The 24,356-nt window shown below is 46.4% G+C and overlaps 2 protein-coding genes across 6 annotated transcripts; one reads left to right on the top strand and one right to left on the bottom strand.

Annotated features, from left to right (window-relative positions):
• Window positions 1–1,472: 1,472 nt before the first annotated feature.
• LOC118207871 (RNA-binding protein 39-like) lies at window positions 1,473–17,180 on the top strand. 3 transcript variants are annotated; one of them, XM_035382011.1, is made up of 18 exons: window positions 1,473–1,778; window positions 3,334–3,396; window positions 5,166–5,215; window positions 6,224–6,415; window positions 8,459–8,524; window positions 8,650–8,703; window positions 9,185–9,302; window positions 9,950–10,102; window positions 10,452–10,589; window positions 11,201–11,266; window positions 11,950–12,154; window positions 13,312–13,398; window positions 14,377–14,409; window positions 15,321–15,438; window positions 15,763–15,868; window positions 16,339–16,417; window positions 16,765–16,915; window positions 16,989–17,180. In XM_035382011.1, the coding sequence occupies exons 2-17, from the start codon at window positions 3,346–3,348 to the stop codon at window positions 16,863–16,865; spliced, it is 1,617 nt and encodes a 538-aa protein (XP_035237902.1). In that variant the 5' UTR covers window positions 1,473–1,778; window positions 3,334–3,345; the 3' UTR covers window positions 16,866–16,915; window positions 16,989–17,180. The 3 variants fall into 3 exon arrangements, with proteins under 3 accessions (XP_035237902.1, XP_035237903.1, XP_035237904.1); XM_035382012.1 differs by having other exon boundaries at window positions 16,765–16,955; XM_035382013.1 differs by lacking the exon at window positions 14,377–14,409.
• A 2,389-nt stretch (window positions 17,181–19,569) lies between these two features.
• LOC118207372 (odorant receptor 131-2-like) lies at window positions 19,570–23,378 on the bottom strand. Of its 3 annotated transcripts, none has more exons than XM_035380868.1 (3): window positions 23,358–23,378; window positions 21,854–22,090; window positions 19,570–20,497 (listed from the first exon to the last, which is right to left on the bottom strand). In XM_035380868.1, exons 2-3 carry the CDS (start codon window positions 22,069–22,071, stop codon window positions 19,765–19,767), a joined length of 951 nt encoding a protein of 316 aa, XP_035236759.1. In that variant the 5' UTR covers window positions 22,072–22,090; window positions 23,358–23,378; the 3' UTR covers window positions 19,570–19,764. The 3 variants fall into 3 exon arrangements, with proteins under 3 accessions (XP_035236759.1, XP_035236760.1, XP_035236761.1); XM_035380869.1 differs by having other exon boundaries at window positions 19,570–20,500; window positions 21,857–22,090; XM_035380870.1 differs by lacking the exon at window positions 23,358–23,378 and having other exon boundaries at window positions 21,854–22,316.
• Window positions 23,379–24,356: the final 978 nt, after the last annotated feature.

Below are 24,356 nucleotides of genomic sequence, written 5' to 3'. Positions count from 1 at the left end.
GCGAGAGGATCTCCAGGGCAATCCAAGAGAACTCTGACAAACTTCCAAACACATCCACCTTTGTGGTTCATGATTGGCTGAAACCCAATAACCCATAAGGCCGGAAACACACCCTACGTAAGAACGCAAACACAGACGCATCAAGCTGCGCAAAGACAACGTCATGCGTCCTTGCGTTCTAAAATGTCACCTAAAATTCTTAACACAACGGCAGTGTCAAACGTTGCAGTGAGGGGGCGCTATAGCAGGTGACAACAGTCTTCCATTTGTGCTTTCTTCCGCTCAGCCATTTCACAGCTGTCCTGGATCGCCCCCTTGAGGATGCGAGGTAATTACCTCCACAGGGGCATAAGAACGCATATTGAGTATGTACAACCGGGCCGTGCGTTTGCGGTAGGCTGGCCCGCCGTTGTCATTTGCGTTTGTGTACATACTTAGGGGTATGTTCCGGGCAGAAGACATAATCCACCAAACGTTACTAAGATAGTGTAAAACAAGAGAGATGGTAAACACCCAGAAGAAACTATCACTTTAATCCAAAAATTGATTCCTGGGCCCAGGACCAAAGCTATCCTGCGATAACTAGGTCCACTGTGGGATCATAGGTGTGCGATGTATGCACGTGTCAGTGAAAACAAATGTATGACTATGTGTGTATACAGAGTCCTGTATGTCATGTGATAGCAATAGATACAGAAAATGCAATCAAGATACTCCACTTCATAGCAATGCTAGACCTAATACAACTGTAGGCCTTAGCACTCACACCAGCAGGCCTGAACAAGCCCAGCAGTACCAGTGTGAGTTCCAGCACGCCACATCACTGCCGATAATCTGTCTTTGAATATAATGAAGATTAAAAATTGTAATTTCAAAACAATACATTTCAACGATCCACTGCATGAAAACCTTGTTTCATATTAATTTTTCACAGATAAACATTATTTATGACCCCCATGCCTTCATTATAGTAGATTTATAACAAAAAATGAATGACACTTTCATTGTTAGATGTTTGTAACAGAGATAAAGATAATATATTGAGTATTTTCGCATCAATTTTATTTCTGTATAGCTTTAAAATCACAATGTCCAGGGTATATTTGGCCCAGACTAACAGATTCGTATGTGGTAATAAGTACATAGAACACTAGGATTAACCGTTACACTACATTCCGCCCATTATAATGATTTAATCCCGGTCACATCACCCCAAAATCACTTTAAAATGTAACCTAGGCTAGCCTTCACAAATCTATCCAGAATGTCAATCAAACAGTTGAATTTGTAAAAATCGTGATATGATTTTTTGAATCCTCTGATCCTCCAAAGCCCGTGCACGTTGAGATGGACAAACACATCGTTGTCAATGTATTATAATTACGTACAATATTGCTGGGATTATTTCGGTATTACTAGGCGCGCCATCTGTACAGTGACGCAATAACGTGCCCCTGCGCCGCCGCGTGAGAGACCCCTATTGTGTTGATTACAGGCGCCATTTTGGGTGAAGCTCGGGAACGGCTACTTAGGAGTGGGAATTTAAGGCATTTCAATATTGGATTAACCTAACGTTATTCCGTTGATATTATCTTTCAATATAGCATCTTCAGTCTCTTCATACTGCGAAGAACAAAATATCCACGCGTATAGGATTTAATGCACGAGTAGCCTAAGGTTAGCTAGCCAGCTAAGGCGGAAGAAAAACGGCTAGCTAGAGTGTTTGTGGGAGGTCAAGAGGCCCGTGGAAGAAGACTTGAAGTTAAAATCTCTCCGAGGTAATGCTGGTGAACATTTAAATAAAAGCAGTGTTATGTTAATATAGTTATACATGTGGATCCCCGACTGTTGATCAGTCATATTTAAATGCTCTTAAGTTTGACAACTTAGCAATATAGCTGGGTGTTGTGGGCTGTTTCCGATATAAATTATGTTGTCAGTAACGCTGTGTGGCCGTAACGACGCGTTTCCAGGACAAGTTTGTTAGGGCTAGCCAACTAGCTAACGTAATGTTAGCCATATCTAGTGGGTACATTTTTCTACAATGTTAGGTAATCGAATATTGTAGTTAATGGTAATTGGAAAGCTAGCTAGTAAACCAATGCTTTGTATTTGTACCTGAGCAGGTAGCCAACAACGCTATCTAGTTAGCTAGGCAAACAATCATTGATGGCTAGCAAAACATACCCACTGGCTAATTTGTGGTATTGTTAGCCGTCATATACATATACATATTGACGTTATGCCAATGATTGTAATATGCTAACTTAGATTATGAAAGTGAGTTATATATCTGGCTACGTTAGACGTTGGTTTAAAATTGTCTGGCTTGTTAAAGCATACAAGTAGACTATCGATACATTTGATTGGCTGTATCGTTCATATCGCGATAGCACAGTTTGCTAATGCTACACCTAACTGGAGGTAATTTATTGGCTAGCAAGCTTGTTGCTGTTAATTTGGCTATTTGCTTGCTGAATAGCTCTTGGTGCAATATGATTGCCCGTACCTGCTGGCTTATAGCTAGTTGATGCTTTTCTAACGTATGGTTATACTGTAGGCTTTTTGACAGGCAGCACCGTTTCTCTGATCTGGACAATTTAGGAGCACACAGCAAAATTGAGGAACAAAAGCTGCACATGCAATTTGCATGTTTTTCCTACGACAGATACATGTAAAAACTGTCAACAATACACCTGAGTGTTTTCTACAAAGCTGTTGTCCAGTGCTCTGGTTTACAGTGCATGGGTGGGGGTTCTGCAGCTTTTCCCATCTTGTCTCAAAAATATATTATCTCTGAAATATGCCTCTAATATAAAAATATAAGTAGAATGTATTTCCTCCTTTTGTGTATGTGAGGACAGTTGTAACCCATTGCATCTGGTTGTAGTTTGTGGTGTTATTATACTTTCAGTTTTCATGTTTCAGTGCAAATTACAACTGCATGAATGAGTGAGGATGAGATATATTACTGGTGACAGTGCTGAGGCGTAGCTGTATCACAGCAGGTTTAAACACTTGAGTATCTTGGTAAATTTTGCAAACTATCATGAAATAACAAGGGGGAATAAAATTTTACCGTCAGTCACCACATGATGGTTGAAAGAAATCATGAATTGTACACTTCTTGTAACGCATTGATTTCATGTAGATGACGGTGACTGTCGTGGGAACATGAGGTCGATGGATGTGTTGCCTAGAAAACTCCACTGAATGGGCCACAGTCCACAGCGTCTTACTGGTCTTGACCGAGGAGAGATGGCCAAGTTGCCGCTGTTCACTCGATGCGATGCTCGTACGACTTCACTTAACACGCATTCTTTCTCCCGACAGCTTACAGGAAACATGGCTGACGATTTTGATATTGAAGCGATGCTCGAGGCTCCTTACAAGAAGGTGAGTGAAATGTGTAGGGACTGGCAGTTCTAGGGTGGGGAGGGGAGGGGATGGGAGGGGAGGAGTGGGAGGGAGGGTTCAGTGCACTACACATTAAACTGCTTTCTGTGTTACCCTCTCATTGCCCAAAACCCTTTAAACTGACTTATGTGTGTTTGGGGGGGGGACTGTTTAATGTGATGTGATGTTGTAGTTCCACTTCAGAACTTTGAATAAACGCCCATCTATCTCTTTTTGTAGACTTGCCTAACGATATCTCACCTCTACTCCCATGAATTCACCTTTGATTCCAGTGTGAACTGTCAAAAAATAAGGTAGTAATTGCACAATGTATTGATGTACTGTGGTCCCTAGGTAAAAACAAATAAAAAGATAAAAAAGGGGAAAAAAGAAAGGAGGAACTCATTACACATCCAAGCACCTGTTCGGTTGCGACAAGGTGAATACAGTGGATGAAGCGTTTAGCCTAACACATGTACCATGGAGACAGTATTCAAATTTTCTGTTCACACGGTAAAGGCCTAATTATACCTTGAAGCTTTTGTTTTATATTCTACATTTTATTTCTTTCTTTTCGTCTGTTTTGTAAAATTGCACCTGGTGTAACATATTGATGTAGCCTAGTGAGTTGTATATTTAATTCAAATAGTGGATTTAGTTTTGTTTGTGAATAACTTGTTTTGCAAACAGCTAATTGTTAGTAAATGTGTCCAACTGAATATTGTACAATAATGGAATAACATATTTTTAAAAACTCAAGACTAGTTTTCTGTTGGTGCTGCCGCAGTTCTAGCCACAGCCAGTAGGGGGAGATTGCAATAGTGAAATGTGAATACTGTCTCTTCACCCCAGTCGATTGTGATTGTTTGGTACATGAATTAGCATCTGTACTTTTTCTGCATGCCTGTGCACCTGTTGGTGACCTTTGCAACTTTACAAAAGTGTACTGAATAACAGTATTTATTTATAATATTTTATATGCTAATCCCATAGTTCCCACACCGTTCTGGGACCCTGTAAAGCTAATATCACAGTTAATATTTTTTTCCCAAAAACAAAACCTAAAAAAATAAAACATCTGCCAAACATGGAACACCTCCATGCAGCTGTCTACGTTGCTATGGAGTTTCATGAGGTTGAACTGGTGGAATTATTATTTTTTTTTTATTCATTAAAATTTTGCTTTTCTGGTTTGATCTTCTGGGAGTGGACATTACTAAGCAGTGTGAATCCCTGTCTACTTCAGGGCGAGATGTGACATCAGGCTCATACAGTCCGGGGGGAAGATGGCTGGAATGGCACCCACCACTGGAACTCGATTAGTGGCTGGCTGCTAGCGTGGCACACGCGCGCTCTTAGGCAAAGCTAGCCTGGGTACTGACCGGGAGAGCTAACCCCGGCGAAACCGCTAAACCCGCCCCTTTTTCAGGGCACACCAGGAACTTACTCACACCTTTTTATTTAGCACTGTATATGGCTCGGATGGGTTGATTAGTCGCAGATGTGTTTAAAAGAAAGGAGGTGGAGGAGGAGGAGGAGGAGGAGAAAAAGGTAAAAAGAAAAAAAAAAGGTAAAAAAAAAAAAATAACAGCAATGTATGTAAGAAGGAACCTGCTGTATGTTTGTCCAGAGCCCTAGAACCCTGTATGAATACTTTAATAATGATAATATTTTATATTTTCTCTTGTTCCCATCCCCCCCTTTTTACCCTGTCGACTTGAAATGTTGCCTCTTCGTCTTCATGATGTTCTTCTATCAACCTTGCTTAGGATGAGACCAAGCCCTCTAGTACCAATGGCACCGAGGAACGCAGCAAGAAGTGAGTACAGCATTTTGAGCCCGGTGTTCGGTTGGTGAACAGCTTAAAGGGCATTGGCTTTTGTTGGGGTTTGCATAGTCTTAAAAAAATAATAATGAAATAAAAAATGATGAGTCTCTTGACAATTGGATTAGTCGTAGAAAGTGGTCAGCTGTCTGTCCTTAACGTAGTGTTACTATGGTGGATTGGTGGTGTTTAAAGGGGAATTGCACTTTCAAACACATATGAGCTTATTTTGTTTATATTGTCCTTCTAATGAATTTGTCGACCTTCATTTTTCGATTCGTTATTTCATTTTAAATGTCTAACGTTAGAAACAATGACCTTTTTTTTTTTTTTAGCGCAAGTCCACATAGTAGTACGGTTCCCTTTTTTTTCTTCTGATATGCTGCCTAGGTCTACTAGCTGAATTTGTAATTGTAAGCAACAAAACATCGTAAAATATTATCAAAACTAAATAACTAATCGAAAAATGAAGGTCGACACATTCATTAGAAGAGAATTAGAAATAAAATAAGCCCATATGTGTTTTCAAGTGTGATTCCCCTTTAACTGTGTCTGTAAGTACTTGGCTCATTCCAATCACCTATTTTATCTGTCCTTGTCTCCTCGGTCCTTCCCGGACCTGGAAATAGATTTTTCGTAACCTGCAATGTGTAAATGATCGACCTGTGGGTCTACCTCTCCCTTTTTTGCCACGTTTGTAATTCAAACTTGCCACGTGGGTTCAGACACCTGACTGAACAAGGGTGTTCCACTTGCCTAATGCCCGTTTCCTTGATTCCTCCATCCTTGTGTCCTTTCCTTGTGTCCTCCATTGGGTGGAGCTAAGGGAGCGAGGAAAGGATGGAAGGAGGTAAAATGAGTGAATGGAATGAGCCCCGTTTAGTGAGTGTTTAGTGAGTGTTTGCTCTGTAAGGTAAATGGTCGTACGGTGACGCTGGTGTTGCGGCGCTGTTCACGCGCCGCGTGTTTTAACGTCCTCCCGTCGTTTCCTGTCCCCGGCAGGAAAAAGAGGAGCCGGAGTCGCAGCCAAAGCCGCGACAAACGGAGGAGCAAGAGCCGCGATCGCAAGAAGAGCCGGGAGGGGCGGCGCAGCCGGAGCCGCGAGCGCAAGCGCAGCCGCAGCCGCGAGCGCAAGCGCAGCCAGTCCCGCAGCCGCGAGCGCTCCGGCCGCTACCGCGCGCGCAGGAGCCCCTTGTAGGTCCCGCCGACCGCCAACTCCGCCACCGCTCACCGCCAACTCCGCCGCCCGCGTCCCGCCTGTCTGCTGTACCGCACGGCCCCTAAAGCCCCCTGCTCCTCACCCTAAAGCCCCCTGCTGCTCACCCTGGGAGATTAGACTCACCCAAAGCCCCCTGCTCCTCACCCTAACGCCCGCTGCTGCTCACCTGGGAGATTAGACTCACCCAAAGCTCCCTGCTGCTCATTCAGGGAGATTAGACTCACCCAAAGCTCCCTGCTGCTCATTCAGGGAGATTAGACTCACCCAAAGCCCCCTGCTGCTCACCTGGGAGATTAGACTCACCCAAAGCTCCCTGCTGCTCATTCAGGGAGATTAGACTCACCCAAAGCCCCCTGCTGCTCACCTGGGAGATTAGACTCACCCAAAGCCACCCCCTGCTGCTCATTCAGGGAGATTAGACTCACCCAAAGCCCCCTGCTGCTCATTCAGGGAGATTAGACTCACCCTAACGCCCGCTGCTGCTCACCTGGGAGATTAGACTCACCCAACGCCCGCTGCTGCTCACCTGGGAGATTAGACTCACCCTAACGCCCGCTGCTGCTCACCTGGGAGATTAGACTCACCCAAAGCTCCCTGCTGCTCATTCAGGGAGATTAGACTCACCCAAAGCCCCCTGCTGCTCACCTGGGAGATTAGACTCACCCAAAGCCACCCCCTGCTGCTCATTCAGGGAGATTAGACTCACCCAAAGCCCCCTGCTGCTCATTCAGGGAGATTAGACTCACCCTAACGCCCGCTGCTGCTCACCTGGGAGATTAGACTCACCCAAAGCCCCCTGCTCCTCACCCTAACGCCCGCTGCTGCTCACCTGGGAGATTAGACTCACCCAAAGCTCCCTGCTGCTCATTCAGGGAGATTAGACTCACCCAAAGCTCCCTGCTGCTCATTCAGGGAGATTAGACTCACCCAAAGCCCCCTGCTGCTCACCTGGGAGATTAGACTCACCCAAAGCTCCCTGCTGCTCATTCAGGGAGATTAGACTCACCCAAAGCCCCCTGCTGCTCACCTGGGAGATTAGACTCACCCAAAGCCACCCCCTGCTGCTCATTCAGGGAGATTAGACTCACCCAAAGCCCCCTGCTGCTCATTCAGGGAGATTAGACTCACCCTAACGCCCGCTGCTGCTCACCTGGGAGATTAGACTCACCCAACGCCCGCTGCTGCTCACCTGGGAGATTAGACTCACCCTAACGCCCGCTGCTGCTCACCTGGGAGATTAGACTCACCCCAAAGCCCCCTGCTGCTCACCTGGGGAGATTAGACTCACCCTAAAGCCCCCTGCTGCTCACCTGGGGAGATTAGACTCACCCTAACGCCCGCTGCTGCTCACCTGGGAGATTAGACTCACCCCAAAGCCCCCTGCTGCTCACCCTGGGGAGATTAGACTCACCCTAAAGCCCCCTGCTCCTCACCCTGGGGAGATTAGGTTTATCCTGTCCCTGAATCAGGGCTGTTCATATTTGTAGCTTTAGACCGTTGGTTGAAGGTTAAAGGCTAACATGTTTAAGCTAAGTAATTTTCTACTGTTGTTGTTATAAGACGGCACTAGCTCACACACTACTCTCGCTCTTCCCGCTGCGCAGTCAGACTCCCTTCTCACAGTGATTGCAGCCGCTGCGGTATGTGAATTACTCACTGAGAGACGGTCGCTATGGTAATGGGTCTCCAACAGTAATTGTCATCAGGGCACATCAGCACAAAGTCGCAGTGCACTCTAGCTGCGTTTCATCAGCACTTTGAAATACCGCTAGCCTTTGAACAGAAAACGCATGCAAGTCTTAGTTGTCTATATGTGTGTATATGTCTATATGCAGTGCTTTGTTTTAATGACAAATGAGTGTGTAAGAATTGTGGCATATTGAAATAAAGCTAGACCGAGGTGGGCAAGGTCCTGGAGGATTGATTGTACTGCAGGATCCTCGTTGCGTGGGTGCTGTAACTGTGGGGAGATGATTGACAGCTGTCGTCACTAAGCAAAACCTTGTGTTTGATTTCAGCTCTGGGCCCAAATTTAATGGCGGTGCCAGGGGGAAGATCGGTCCGCCTCTTGCCATCAAAATCAGGTTTTTATGACCCTGTTTGCTGTTGTGTGGGTGCGTGTCTGTTCAGTGTAAACCCTAAACATAGTAATACACACGGGCCCTGGGCTGCACTGGCTCACCTGCTCCTGTCTCTGCTCTCTGTGCAGCCGCAGACGCTCCCGAAGCAGAAGCCCCTTCAAGAAGGACAAGAGCCCAGTGAGGTGAGCCAATCACACGGCAGCCGGAGTCTGTGTAAACCAATCACACTGCAGTCTGAGTCAGTATGAGCCAATCACACGGCAGCCTGAGTCTGTAAACCAATCACACTGCAGTCTGAGTCAGTATGAGCCAATCACATGGCAGTCTGAGTGCGTCTGAGCCAATCACACGGCAGTATGAGCCCAGTCACTGGGCAGCACTGTGTATGTGTACGAGCCCATGATCCAGACTCCTGGTCTTTCTCAGGTTGGTACAGCTTTACAGCCCATTGTGTCATTTCAGCCTCTGAGTAAACTCATACAGCTGAGTAACCAATGGCTCCAATCAGGCCAAGCTTGTTGGTTGAAACAAATAAAACTCAAAGTTTCAGCATAAACATGCATTGTGGACGCATGGTAATGCAGGAGCTGCGGTTGATGCTGGCGGTTGAAGCGCTGTCTGCAGCCGCGTGTCTGGAGCTGACGCGCTCCGTGCTGTTCACAGGGAGCCCATCGATAACCTGACCCCGGAGGAGCGGGACGCCCGCACCGTCTTCTGCATGCAGCTGGCCGCCCGAATCCGGCCGCGGGACCTGGAGGAGTTCTTCTCTGCCGTGGGGAAGGTGCGTACCTGCCCGGCACACGCGTGTCCCGGCTAACGGGCTCTCCGCGGGGGTACAGGGGCAGCGTCCGGACCGTCGGCTTTAAACCCAAACCGCAGGGCCGAGGACGTTTTTACAGTACTTTACAGTACATTTATGTGGCAGACTCAAACCGACGTCCAAAGCGACGTACACTAAGTGCATACTGAAGGTCATTGGAACAACTACAGAACACGGGTCCCATACCATACAATTCTCATTGAGTATCTGTTATCCGTAGGCATGGGAATAAGGTATGGTGAGCACAGGTTACCTTAGTAAGGTTACAGCAAGTTTAAACTAGAAGGTGAGGCATGATCACAAGAGATATGATAAAGAGCTACAACATTGAGATGAAGATACAAGTGCAACAGGAAAGTGCTAGAAGATCAAGATTCTGAGGTCACTAGGCCTGGGGAAGATGGGATACGAGTGGACTTGGCAAAATGTAGCATCTTTAAAGAGGTAAAACTTGTGAATGTGGCAGCACATGTGGAAAGGCAAGCCAAGCCATTTTTTATCCAGCAGTCAAGTTGAAACATACATGTGAGTTTTCTGTTTTATTATTTTTATAATTATTTCCCTGGTGTGATGAACCCCCCCTGTCTCCTGTCCTGCCTGGTTTGCAGGTGCGTGATGTGAGGATGATTTCGGACAGGAACTCCCGGAGGTCGAAGGGCATCGCCTACATCGAGTTTGTGGAGGTGAACTCTGTGCCCCTGGCCATCGGGCTGACGGGGCAAAGGCTGCTGGGAGTTCCCATCATCGTGCAGGCCTCGCAGGTGAGCGAGCGAGCGCTGCCCTGGGACCGAGCGCCTTAAACTACCCCCGCACCCCCACCCCGTTTTCAACCGCCGCTCCGCTCAATGTGACGTTCATGGCTGGTTTAACACAACCCAGGTTGCAAGGACGACCGCTGCAATAAATTCATGCAGCTTTTTCTTCTCCCCCCCTCACAGCCGAATGTTAATTTTCTTTTTATTTTATTAATTTTTTTAGAATTTGAATAGCTTTCAAATATTCAACCATCATTTGACTGCCCTAGTACGTGCGCGCACGCACGCACGTACACACTTTCTCTTATGCACGCACACGCACAGTAACTGACCCTCCCTCTCTCTCCCCCTGCAGGCGGAGAAGAACCGTGCGGCGGCCATGGCGAATAACCTGCAGAAGGGCAGCGCGGGGCCCATGAGGCTGTACGTGGGCTCCCTGCACTTCAACATCACCGAGGACATGCTGCGGGGCATCTTCGAGCCTTTCGGCAGGGTACGGTCCCCCCCCCCCCCCCCCCCAACAGACAGACACGCTCACTCACACATGCGCTCACACACACGCGCTCACACACGCGCTCACACACACACACACGCACACACGCTCACACACACACAGACACACACGTGCTCACACGCACACAGACACACGCACACACGCGCTCACACACACACAGACACACACACGTGCTCAGACACACACACAGACACACGCACACACACTCACACACAGACGCACACACACGCTCACACACGCACACACACGCACACACACACACGCACATGCTTACACACACGCATCTTCAAGCCTTTCGGCAGGGTACAGCACTCACTCTGTCAGCATCTAAGGAAATGCTGACTCACTGAAGATAAGAGGTTAGCTTTCCTTTTTTTCCCCCCCATTTTCAAATTCAAATAGTTTATTCTTCAGGAAGTAGCTTAGTAAATATTACCTGTGCATACAGCAGCATCAGCACGGCACAGTCTGCAGTAAATTCCGTATCCCCACGGTAACTGCAGTGACAGCCATGAGTCTCATCCCCACATGGGTGGACACCGCTTTGATTTTGTATCCCAAACTTTCTCTCTCTCTCTCCCCCCCGGCAGATCGAGAGCATTCAGCTGATGATGGACAGTGAGACGGCACGGTCCAAAGGGTACGGCTTTATCACGGTGAGCATCAGTAAGCGTACGGAAACCGCTTCACTCCTGTCCCTGCTGGTTCTCTGACCAGCTTCCTTTACCCACACAGTGCTGTGGCTGTTAGCAGATCTTTCTGCATGTTGGGAGGGAGCAGTTAAATGGTTAATGGGATTAGTGTTTTATATGTCAGAAGTAAGCCTGTAGAGTGCAGTGTAGAGCAGCCCTGAGTTTGGCCTTTTCCTCAGGTTGCTTGTATTTGTTCACATTGAGTCAAGTTCATTGCTCAGACCTGCTATGGTGGGTTATATTTGACATTTTACTGATTCTCTAAAATATATATATATATATATACACATATATATATATATATATATATATACCTTTTTTTGTAAACTTGAATACTCATAGGTGCATTTTATGAAATGCCAGATTTTCCTTACCTGATTCAGACGGCTCAGTCTTCTGTGCCAAATGCCTCATTACCTCTGGTTAGCTTGTTGCTTTTACCTTTACTCTGAAACATTTAGCTGCAGATAAACTTGTACAGCTTAATTTTTTTTAAACGTGGTCTAATTAGCTGTGTTTAATTAGCTGTGGTACATGTGTTTGATTGGCTGTGGTAAATGTGTTTGATTGGCTGTGGTACATGTGTTTGATTGGCTGTGGTGAATGTGTTTAATTGGCTGTGGTGAATGTGTTTCCCTCCCCGGTAGTTTGCGGACGCTGAGTGTGCTAAGAAGGCTCTGGAGCAGCTGAACGGGTTCGAGCTGGCCGGGCGGCCCATGAAGGTGGGTCATGTGACCGAGCGCACGGACGCGTCCACCGCCAGCTCCTTCCTGGACAGCGACGAGCTGGAGAGGACCGGCATCGACCTGGGCACCACCGGCCGGCTGCAGCTCATGGCCCGGCTGGCCGAAGGTACCATAGCCTTCCACACTGACTGCACTGACTCTCCATCACTTACTGTCTTACACTGACTCGCCATCACTTACTGTCTTACACTGACTCTCCATCATTTACTGTCTTACACTGACTCTCCATCACTTACTGTCTTATACTGACTCTCCATCACTTACTCTTCTGCACTGACTCTCCATCACTTACTGTCTTACACTGACTCTCCATCACTTACTGTCTTATACTGACTCTCCATCACTTACTCTTCTGCACTGACTCTCCATCACTTACTCTTCTGCACTGACTCTCCATCACTTACTCTTCTGCACTGACTCTCCATCACTTACTGTCTTACAATTACTCTTCTGCACTGACTCTCCATCACTTACTGTCTTACACTGACTCTCCATCACTTACTGTCTTATACTGACTCTCCATCACTTACTCTCTTACACTGACTCTCCTACACTGACTCTTACACATACTCTCTTACACTGACTCTCCTACACTCACTCTCTTACACTGACTCTCCTACACTGACTCTCCATCACTTACTCTCTTACACTGACTCTCCTACACTCACTCTCTTACACTGACTCTCCTACACTGACTCTCCATCACTTACTCTCTTACACTGACTCTCCTACACTGACTCTCTTACACTGACTCTTACAATTACTCTTCTGCACTGACTCTCCATCACTGACTCTCTTACACTGACTCTCCTACACTGACTCTTACACTGACTCTCCTACTCTGACTCTTCTACACTGACTCTCCATCACTTACTCTCTTACACTGACTCTTCTACACTGACTCTCTTACACTGACTCTCCTACTCTGACTCTTCTGCACTGACTCTCCATCACTTACTCTCTTACACTGACTCTCCTACACTGACTCTTTTACACTGACTCTCCATCACTGACTCTCTTACACTGACTCTTCCACTGAGGCTCTGCTACACTGACTCTTCCACTGAAACTCTTCTACACGGACTCTTCCACTGGGACTCTTCTACACTGACTCTTCCACTGAGACTCTTTTACACTGACTCTTCCACAGTGACTCTTACACACCACACTGACTATTCTACACTTTATGGTTGACCTTGTATTCTCAGTTTATTTGCCAAACATCGTAAAGGGAAAGTAAGGAATGTGTGTGTGTTCCTGCAGGCACTGGGCTGCAGATTCCTCCAGCGGCCCAGCAGGCCCTGCAGATGAGTGGCTCCATCCCGTTCGGCGCCATGGCGGCTGTAACAGGTGAGCTCTCTCAGGGTGACGCCACCTGTGACTCCCAGCACCTTCCATCGGCGTCATGTGACCTCATATCTCACCGACCTGCTCCATGGTTCATGGTGTGTGTGTGTGGGTTCAGCAGAGGGGCAGAAATCTTTCTGTGTGTGATCACCGGCTTAAAACTAGTGCAGATAATTATGAGTATAAGCATGAAGAATCATCTTCTCACAGCATAGATACGCGTCCAACGTCCCTATGCCATCTGTGCACATGGAGTCTCACAGTGGTCATAAACACTGCATCACAGTCCTGTGTAAACACTGCACCACAGTCCTGTGTAAACACTGCATCACAGTCCTGTGTAAACACTGCGCCACAGTCCTGTGTAAACACTGCATCACAGTCCTGTGTAAACACTGCATCACAGTCCTGTGTAACTGGGCAGGTCGCTGTTCTGCTGCAGTCATTGTGCGACGTTACGCCTTTGTAAGAACGGGTGGTTTTCACAAAATGGCGGCCGTGTCCTTCCTGTGTGTTGGGTCTTGGATCCGTGCTTCCTGAGGGCAGCAGAATGCCCTCAGACGCCCCCGGGTTTTCCTGTCCCCGCTCGTCCGCCCTGATTGGTCAGCTGGGGATTCCGGGTCTCAGGGTTCTGTTTGTCCGTCTGTCCATTCTAAATCCCAATGTTTGGCCACAGAAACCTGGACGTCTGTCAAAGACCGAAAAGCATGTGGATGTGCGCTTGTAATATCGACACGCGTAGATACTGGAGATCACTTCCAGATCTAGGGAAAGCTTTTCCAGCCTGCTTGTTCTGTATCGTGTTTTATTGTTTTTAAGAAAAACTGAAACTTAGCTTTAGTGTAAAAACATCCGTTCATTGTGCACTTGTCATGCCCATCTTCACAAAGTCCACAGTTAGATTTTTTTTTTAATTAGTTTTTTAAAATTCTGTTTCCATGGAAGTACACATTGATAATTTTGTTTCTTCTGATCCCGTAGATTTACAAGCAAGGCTGACCCAACCCTCAGAAGGTGAATTTGATACCCCTGTCTAAAGCATGATCCCACCCCACATATGAGCTTCCTCCCCCAGCTAAGAAAGGGGGAGAAAGACTGAGTTTGTGTGTGTCTGTTTGTGTGTGTGTGTTTGTGTCTCTGTGTTCCTACCCAGTAGAATGGTAGGATATCTTATCTGTTGCCTCCTTGTGGTCACTAGGGGTCAGTGCGGTCCTTGTACTAATGTGGAAGACGGCCTGTGTGTGGTATAGGCGGATTAACGCTTGCTTGGAGATCCTTTTTCTGGGCATTCCTGTTTTGGTCTCGGTTGCGGGGGTGGACTGGCAGTATGGGAGTGGTTTTATGGGTATTGTGGGGGTGGACTGTCAGTATGGGAGTGGTGTTATGGGTATTGTGGGGTTGGACTGGCAGCATGGGAGTGGTGTTATGGGTAGGATGTGTCAGAATGCATCGTGTGGAGTGCAGTTTCAGACTTCGTGGCGGTTACGCAGAGCAGTAGGTGGGATGCAGTCACACCGTACCGGAGTTGGGTGAGTCACTCCAGGGAGAATGCCCTGAGCTCTGGGGTATAACACAGTACTGATCCGTAAGACACCATGTATGGAATCACGGCTTTTAAAAAAATGATAAGACTGCCCATCAGCAGCAAGGGCAAAAGGATTCTGTGTGATAATTTAATTTGTTTTTTTCAGTGACATAAGCTGCAAGGTCTAGCTGCTGATTGGCTGTCTTATCGGCACCCAGTAGGTGTCAGGGGTATCTTTTCCCAGAAGACTGGGGCGGAGCGAGGGGGAGACTGGGGCGGAGCGGGTGGGGGACTGGGCCGAGCGCTGGGCCAGACTGATGGCCACCGGCCTGCACCTAGCACACGAGTTGTGGTTATTTTCTGTTGGGATATAACTCTTTAAATTTGTTCTGTTTTGTAGCTGCAGCCATCAGCCCTGCCCTGAACCTGAACCTGAATGTGAACACCCCCCTGAACCTGCCCACACAGCCGCTGGCCACCCACTGCTTTCAGCTGTCCAACATGTTCAACCCGCAGTCGTGAGTACCGCCGCGCTACTTGGACCCCCCCTGATGAGCATTCACTGCTTGCGTCTGCTGGGGATGAATAGAAATGTACAAGGCCATTTATTTAACGGGAGAAGAGTTTTAAAGAACCGCCAAGGGTACGCAGCACTTTGCGTGAATTACTTTGTGGTGATTGACATCTGCCTTCTGGGCAAGTGGGAAGGGTTGTCTGTAGAAGTGATCTTTGTAGCACCATGCTGTGGAAGGTGAACCCATGGAGAGAGATTAAAGGGGGGGGGGGGGGGTGCAGGCACCGAGGAGCTGTCATCAGTTCCTGTTTCGCTCTCGGTTTCGCAGGGAAGACGGTCCCGGCTGGGATGTGGAAATTCAAGATGACGTCATTGAAGAGTGCAACAAACACGGAGGCGTGGTGCACATCTACGTGGACAAGAACTCGCCACAGGTAAGAGCTGCCTGTCTGAAACGAGCTCGGCAGCTGCCCTGCTCACACCGCGCAGGAGGATCACATACAGATGTAGACCCTGTTGATCATGGTTTAACTCTCTCAAAAAAGACTCAGTGTTTAGCCGTTTTATTCGAAACAAGTTTTTAAAAAAAATTTTTTTTTATATACAAGTTCTTGTCAAGAGTACTGTAAGAAAGATATGCAGGCTGTGGAAAAGGTTCAGAGAAGGGCAACTAAATTGGTTACTGATATAAATGTTAGAAGTTATGAAGAAAGAATTAAAGGTACTTTATCTCTTCTTGCTTGGCAAAAAGTCTTGGGAACGATTTGATTGAGGCTTTTAAATTCATAAAGGTGATTGATTAGCAAAATTAACTACGAGAGATTCTTCTGGTTGAGTTCTGTCAGTAAAACGAGGGGGAGGTGCTCTTTTCCCTGTCTCATTAACCTCTGTCCCGCTGTTTTAGGGTAACGTGTACGTGAAGTGTCCCACAATTCCCGCTGCCATGGCTGCTGTGAACGCTCTACACGGCCGGTGGTTTGCAGGTGTGTAAATGTGTGTGTGCATGGTGTGTGTGTGCAGGTGTGTGAATGTGTGTGCGCATGCAGGTGTGTGAATGTGTGTGCGCATGGAGGTGGTTTGCAGGTGTGTGAATGTGTGTGTGCATGGAGGTGGTTTACAGGTGTGTAAATGTGTGTGTGCATGGAGGTGGTTTGCAGGTGTGTAAATCTGTGTGTGCATGGAGGGTGCTGTTGGTTTAGAAACCAGTAATAAAATGAGTAAAATGTCTTTAAATTCTGAATCCAGCGGTTTTGACAGCTAACGCCCTCGATTAATAGTTAAAAACAGTTCATTCATGTTTTAATTCTGTTTCTCTCCCCCCCCCCCGCAGGTAAAATGATCACGGCCGCGTACGTTCCCCTCCCGACCTATCACAACCTGTTCCCGGACTCCGTCACAGCCACTCAGCTGCTGATGCCCGCTCGCCGATGATCGGGACTCCGCCCACCGAGCCGCTGTGTGTGTGGGGCCCCCGGGAGCCCGCCCACCGAGCCGCTGTGTGTGTGGGGCCCCCGGGGGCCCGCCCACCGAGCCGCTGTGTGTGGGGCCCCCGGGGGCCCGTGCCGACGGCTCTGCTCCGGGGCCGAACGGCGGCGGGTCCCAGCCCGGCACACAGCCCTGTACATACGACCCGAGAGGCGTCCTGTCGGGACACACACCGCCCCGTCCCGACCAGACGCTGCCCCTCATTCTGTGAAGTTTTTAATTTATAATGTTTTTTTGCATTGATTTAAATAAATAAAAAATTAAAAAAACCTAAAAAGACAAATAATAAAAAAAATAAAAATAAAAAAACACACACGCTCACACACACACACACACACACACACACACACACACACACACACACACACACACACACACTCACTCACTCACTCACTCACTCACACACACATACACACACACTCACACACACACACAGGCTTAATTGTGTAATTACACCCGTGCCCAGGTGCTGATTGTAGGCATCGTGCGTGAAGTCTCAGTCTGTATTATAACGAGGGGGACCGTCGCTCCAGCTTACCCTGCGTCGGTCTCCTGTCTGTCGGCCATCTTGTCGTTTGTACGTTGTTAAACCTGCAGTTGTTTTGTGCTTTAGATGCGTTTTATTTTTCCTACTTTACTGGAAGTGTATAATAAAAAAGCGGTATGATACCTTCAGACACCAAAAAAGAAAAAAAACCTTTTGCGGAGGAGAGGAAGTTTGGGCTGTACTCTTCTGTTTTGAGCTCTGTGAGCTGGGGAGATCCTTTCATCCGTGTGTCTTCTCAGACCCTCCCTCTCTTTCTAGCCTTTTTGTAATCGAGATTTCATTTTGTAAAGAGTTCTTGATTAAATTTCTTTCAAATTAAGCCTGTGGTTGTCCTTGTTTTTTTTTCCCCATCGGTGCGAGTCAGTGGAGTTCAGAGGGACTTTTACTTGTCTAAAAGGCTGATTCAGCAGGTCAAATGTGTGCACCATTTAGACCTGCTTTTCTTTATTTCTCTATCCACAACCTGAGGTGTAATTGAATAAATTTACCGAGCGATGTGGTACAGATAATGCTGCAGGCTCTGACACTGACTGATTCTGCACATCTCGCTTGGCTACGGTTCGTATTAAAGGTGTTTTAATTACGCTGAGTGTGCGGAATTGCCTGTAACGGCAGGTGTGCACCGGAGTAGTGTGCTTACTCAGAAAGCCCTATCACGCTTTCACTTCTAATTATTAAATAGTTTCTCATTACATAGCAGGCACTCTTATCCAGAGTGACTTACAAAACTTGTTTTTTTTTTTACATAACATTTGCATTGCATCCATTTATGCAGCTGGATGCTATGCTGGGGCAATGCAGGTTGGGTCCCTTGCTTGGGGTGTGGTGGTGGTGGTGTCCTACCCAGGGATTGAACCTGGGACCTTTGGGTTTCAAGGCCAGCTCCATGCCCATTATGCTACACTGCCACCCACCACCTCTGCATCCTATCTTGATTTAAATGATCATTATAGCCCTAAGTTGACGTCAGTAGGAGCTAACTCTGCTTATGTATGCCCAGCTGGGAACGCAGACGGTCCTCATCTTGTGTTCCAGTTTAACGTCTGTCCTCTGCCAATCCATGAATTTGGCTTAGTCAAATATTATATAATTTTCTGAATTATAAAATCTTTCAGAAAGAAATATTGAAATACAAAGAGTCCTGAATCCAAACATCAGCGCTCCCTCTGAAAAAGCACAGCTCAGTAGTAATGCCGAGTAAAATATTAAAATGAAATTGCAGAAATTTCTGTCCGTCTTGCCTCTAAGATATACTGGGCTGTACAACGCAGGGCATTAAGCAGGAATGACATACTTCTTAGGTGGTGGTCCCAGTGTACATGTGAACGTTTGGATGTTGCAAGTCTAACGATTGTTGTTTTAGAAGAGTTCATAAATGGTATAAATCACGAGGGAAACCGGGCTTGTAATGCAGAAGGTTGTGGCTTTGATTCCCTGCCGTACTGCTGCTGTTGAGCCCTTGAGCAAGGTGGTGGTTTGAGTTTTGAATTTCCAGCTCTGTTCGTGGACTGTATGCACACAGAATGTAAGCTCTGTAAACGAGCAAATGCTTCTCATGAATGTTTTGAGTGTTAGTTTGTCCCTGGGTTCAACTTAACCACAAAAACTACACTTAAATTGAACCCAGGGACAATTTTGAATTATAGTGCTTTAAGAAAAATGCTGCAATATATTTACAAAAAAAAAAAACATTTGTAAATAAATCAAGAGAAAAGCAGTACTCTCATTCAGCTGTTTGTAGTTTAATTGTGTTACAGAATAGAAGTTCTGTATATTTAAAAATATTGTAACAAGGGTCCCTTCTCAAGAAACAAAAAAACACACTATTTAAGTGAATTAAGCACTTTCCTGACCAAAAAAAAAAAAAAAAACATGGGAATGAGTTTTATTGAGAGAAGTAATTTAATGTTTTTACCTCGTGTGTTGAGTCAGGGGAGAGGATCAGCAACATGTAAAAGAGTTCATATTTATCTTTTTTGTCAGCCATTTTCTTTTACAGGGGGACTCTACAAACAGCTAAAGAAATAATACTTAATGACTTTTGCTCTTCTTAGTCCAGGATGTGTAGAGGAACAGGTGGAGGGATTTATTTATTTTTATTTATTTTTTACTGTTCTTTGTCTCTTTTCTTGTGCTCGCTGAAAAACCATCTGCTTCAGTCTCAGGGTCTCAGGCTCTGCCCATAACTCTAGCTTACTCACAAAATTTCTGGCTGACAAATAAATATAATTTGCTTATTAGCAGAGGGGGGCAGAGACTCTGGAATGTGTGTTTGACCATTTTATTTTCATAGATACCCTAGGGACGTACTTTTTTCTTTCGACGGTGTACGCACGGCCAGTACTGCCTGGTGTACTTCCAGAACTTCTCGTCCCTGATGCCGTATATGAGCGGGCTGAGGATTCTGGGTAGCACGTAGGAGATGAGGAAGGTGAGGAAGAGGACGTGGGAGATGAGGTGGGGGTGGTAGGTGGCGATGAAGGCGTCCACCCTGGGGGTGACGTAGGAGAGCATGCAGAGCAGGAGCTGGGCGCCGTGCAGCAGGATGGTGTTCCGGGCCCTCCTGGCGGAGAGCGGGTCGGCGCTGGCGGCCCGGGCAGCGAGCAGCACGCGCAGGTAGGTGTAGATCAGCGTCAGCCAGACGAACAGCATGTAGAGCGAGTGCGCCACGCCGTTCTTCAGGTCCTGCGCCGGCGACAGGAAGGCGCTCTTGTGGTAGCACATGACCGTGGAGCGGAAGAAGGCCAGCGGCCGGTACCGCAGGACCAGCGCCAGGTCGGCCAGCCCCGGGACCACGCCCGCGCCCCACACCAGCGCGATCAGCGCGTAGGTACGGCGCGGCGTGCACACCTGGGCGTGCCGCAGCGGGTCGCACACCGCCACGTATCGCTCCGCCGCCATGCCCGCCAGGTTGAGCGGCGTGGTCATGGTGGTGAAGCTGGCCACCAGCAGGAGGCAGCAGCACAGCGCCACGCTGATGGCGGGCAGCGCGTAGGAGACCACGTGCAGCGCCACGGCGACGGACAGCTGGATCCCGTTCATCTGTCCTAATTCTTCTTGACCTCTCAGCTGCCTTCGACACCGTTGACCATCCTACACTTCTGTCTTCCCTGACAGAATTGGGAATTTGCGGACCAGCCCTCAACTGGATTGCGTCCTATCTCTCCGGCCGCTCCTTCCAAGTTGCCTGGGCCGGTGCAGTGTCAGCTCCTCGTCCCCTCACAACTGGGGTCCCTCAGGGCTCTGTCCTTGGTCCCCTCCTCTTTTCTCTGTATACTAGGTCCCTTGGCCCTGTTATTGCCGCCCATGGCATGTCATATCATCTCTATGCAGATGATATTCAACTTTTCTACTCTTTCTCTCCCACAGACACTCAGGTCTCCGATCGCATATCCGCCTGCCTGAGTGACATCCAGAGCTGGATGACCAAACACCAGCTCAAGCTCAACACAAGCAAAACGGAACTTCTCCATATTCCTTCTCTTACCTCTCCCACTTCTCATCTGCCCATTTCTTTAGGAGACACTCCCCTACACCCTTCGCAGAGTGCCCGAAATCTTGGAGTTGTGCTGGACAACAGGCTGGCACTCTCTGAGAATATCGCGGCAACTACCCGGTCGTGCAGGTTCATCCTGTACAATATCCGCAGAATAAGACCACTCCTCACCAATTATTCCACACAGCTCCTGGTCCAGGCCATGATACTGTCACGTCTGGACTACTGCAACTCCCTCCTGGCTGGCCTCCCAGCATCAGCCACCAGACCCCTTCAGCTCATCCAGAATGCAGCAGCACGTCTGGTTTACAACCTCCCTCGTGACTCCCACATCACTCCCCTCCTCATCTCCCTCCACTGGCTACCAGTGCAAGCTCGCATCCGGTTTAAGACACTGGTGCTTGCTTTCCAAGCAGTCAAGGGGTCAGCTCCTGGTTATCTGCAGAAGATGATCAGACCCTACAAGCCGGCCAGATCGCTCCGATCGGCTACTACAGGGCGGCTGACTCCTCCCCCTACACGAGCAGCAACAAGGTCTCGACTCTTTGCAGTTCTGGCCCCACGATGGTGGAACGATCTTCCAGTGGAGGTCAGAACAGCAGAGTGTCTGAGCACCTTCAAACGGAAACTCAAGACGCACCTCTTCTCTGTATACCTCTCTCCTCTTCCCTAAACCCTCTCCCATAACTATTAAAAAAAAAAAAAAAAAAAAAAAATTTTTGGTTCAGACTCTCGTTTCTCCTTACTGTATGCTACTATAGTAAAGGCTTTTTATCTACATTTTATTCAATGGACTTAAGTGGACTTGATCCTGAGTTTGGTTACACTGTTGTAAGTCGCTCTGGATAAGAGCGTCAGCTAAATGCCTATAATGTAATGTAATGTAATGTAATCATGTCCGTCACCACCATGTGCACGTACAGGATGTAGCGCGGCTCCTCGCCCAGCGCCGGGTTCCGGAAGAAGGTCAGCACCAGGGTTCCGTTGACGTAGTTAATGCAGAACCCCAGGAAGACGAGGAAGAGGTTCTTCAGGAAGGCGTGGACGAAGGCGCTGGAGGTCGCGCTGGAGCTGGCGCTGGCGTTCTGAGCGGGCAGGTTGGAGTTCATAGCTCCCGCAGACTATGCCCTGCAGGACAGGAGGAGAGTCAGACCTGTGCTGGTGTTTACAGGTAGAGTCTGTAAGGCTGTCATCAGCAGGTAACACCTGATAGAGGCATCAGGCCTGTACTTTGAGTGTGGATCTTTTACAAACATTAATACTGAAAGATCTGGATCTGCACTCCTCTGGGCTTAAATACGAGAACTGTCTATCTCTACTTAAGATAGATCTTACTGTTGCATCTCAATTTAAGATAGATCTTACCTTTGTAATTTATTTTAAATGCATACTTTTTAATTTTTCTGGCACATGTACAGTACTCCTTGTACATACACGCTACCTGTAAAAAAGATTCTCTGACTGGCATTTCCCCTCTGATCAGCGTGTATAGTGACATTTGAGTTGCGGTTTAAAAAAGGGATAAATATCATGTAATATAAGTATGAGTAATGCTTCCTTTCACGATCCCATAAGTGCTACCTATTTACCAGGTAAATACATAGTAAAAATAGCACAGAATTGGGTCATTAACACTGGTAAAAATGAGGTAAATGCTAAGAAACTCAAATACCCAGAAACACCTCCTCTATTACTTATCAATTCAAATGGCTATGTTGTAGTTATCAAAGGTTTAGCTTGTTTATCGCCACTGTGTCACTGTGTACTTCCCAATAAATTAGACCAATACTTGCTTTCTAATTGAGGTGTTACCAAGAAAGTGTTATCTATATTCCTAGAAGGTACACAACTAAACTCAGCCCACAAACAAGCTAAACCTTTGATAACTATATGGTAGTCACTTGAACTTGATATGTAATAGTTTTAGTTCCTTAGTATGTGCATTTTTTAAAACTAATATTAATTACCCAATTATGTACTATTTTACAATGCATTTACCTGGTAAATACGTAGTACTCAGGGATTGTAAAAGGGCAGAATTACCTAATTATGTGTAATTGGATAAGTACTATTAAATATTTCACAAACGATGGCAGTATGCGGAAACCAAGCAATCTTTAGCCAGCTCTTAACCAAATGTATGTTTCTGAAATATGGTAATATAAAAAATCTGTGCTGTTATATAAAATGCCATGTTAATACTTTGTTAGATTTATATTGCTATGGAAGTGCAGAGTGAAAATGAACGGACATTCCATTGTACTGATTTAGATGTTTACCAATTTACTGAGATTTATTTATTAAGCTGTTTAACTTGCAGTTCAGTTAAAGTTCCTGTGGCTGACTTGTAAATGTTTCAAAAGATAACGACAGAACGATACGAATCCAGACCTACCTTGCCATAGGTTGATTGCTGCTCTGTTTTAGACGTGGCTAGTCGTAGTGTTTATAAACTACCCCACACTGATTATTTCCCCCTGAGCCTGCCTACTGCAATCCCCCTGCTCCACTGCAAACTCACAATTATGGCATAAACAGAATTATGTTCTATTCTATTCTATGTTATGTTCTATTGGAGCCAGTTACAGGGGCCAGAACTTGATGTGATGCAACATGAACGTTTAATGTAAGTGCAGTTTGTATCTGGATAAATCCAGTACTTTAACTGAATATATATGAAAAAAAATGATGTAATTTACCTTTCATTGGGTCTCACGTCAGTCAGAAAGCACCAAGGACAAAGGCAAGGTCATTGTAAATAGAAAAATGACACTGAAGAGAACTCCTCAGGCTACAGACTCAAGCTTAGGGTGATAGAATATGGCAAGTAACAACGTACAAGCATGATTAGGGTTACTGTCTGTTAATAGATATGAAAAGGTCTAGCACAAGGGTCAGTCTTTGATTTGAATGGCCAAAATATTTTCACTGTTGGAAAGTGACACTATAGCTATATGTATATTGTTTTTGTCTTTTTTTTGTCAGTGAAATTCATTTTTCATATTAAATAAATCTTGTATTAATTTTGTTGAATTGACAAACTGCAGTGTTTGCTGTCCAGTATTATCGAAAGATCTCATATTTGAAATACCTCATAAGACTGGAAAAAGAGGGGCTACGGTGCAAATTATAATTAGGGAAAGGAATAATTTTTCAGTGAAATTATTAAAAATAAATTACTTAGAACACATTTGTTTGTATTTCTGTCATTTTTCAGATGTAGTGTGGGTTACACACAGGCAAAGGATCTTGGGTGAAGGTCAGGGTTGTGGTGACAGGATGAAATGTAATAGTTTAATAAAGTAATTACACTTAGAATGCACAGGCCAATCGGGGATGATTGACAGGCTTAATGCATAATAACAATGTACAATATAATAACAACTTATGTTTT

Source organism: Anguilla anguilla, chromosome 11 (genome assembly GCF_013347855.1).
Source record: "Anguilla anguilla isolate fAngAng1 chromosome 11, fAngAng1.pri, whole genome shotgun sequence".
Taxonomy (NCBI): Eukaryota; Metazoa; Chordata; class Actinopteri; order Anguilliformes; family Anguillidae; genus Anguilla; species Anguilla anguilla.
The sequence above is the reverse complement of the archived record's forward strand: the minus strand, read 5'-3'. Positions and strand labels throughout refer to the sequence as shown.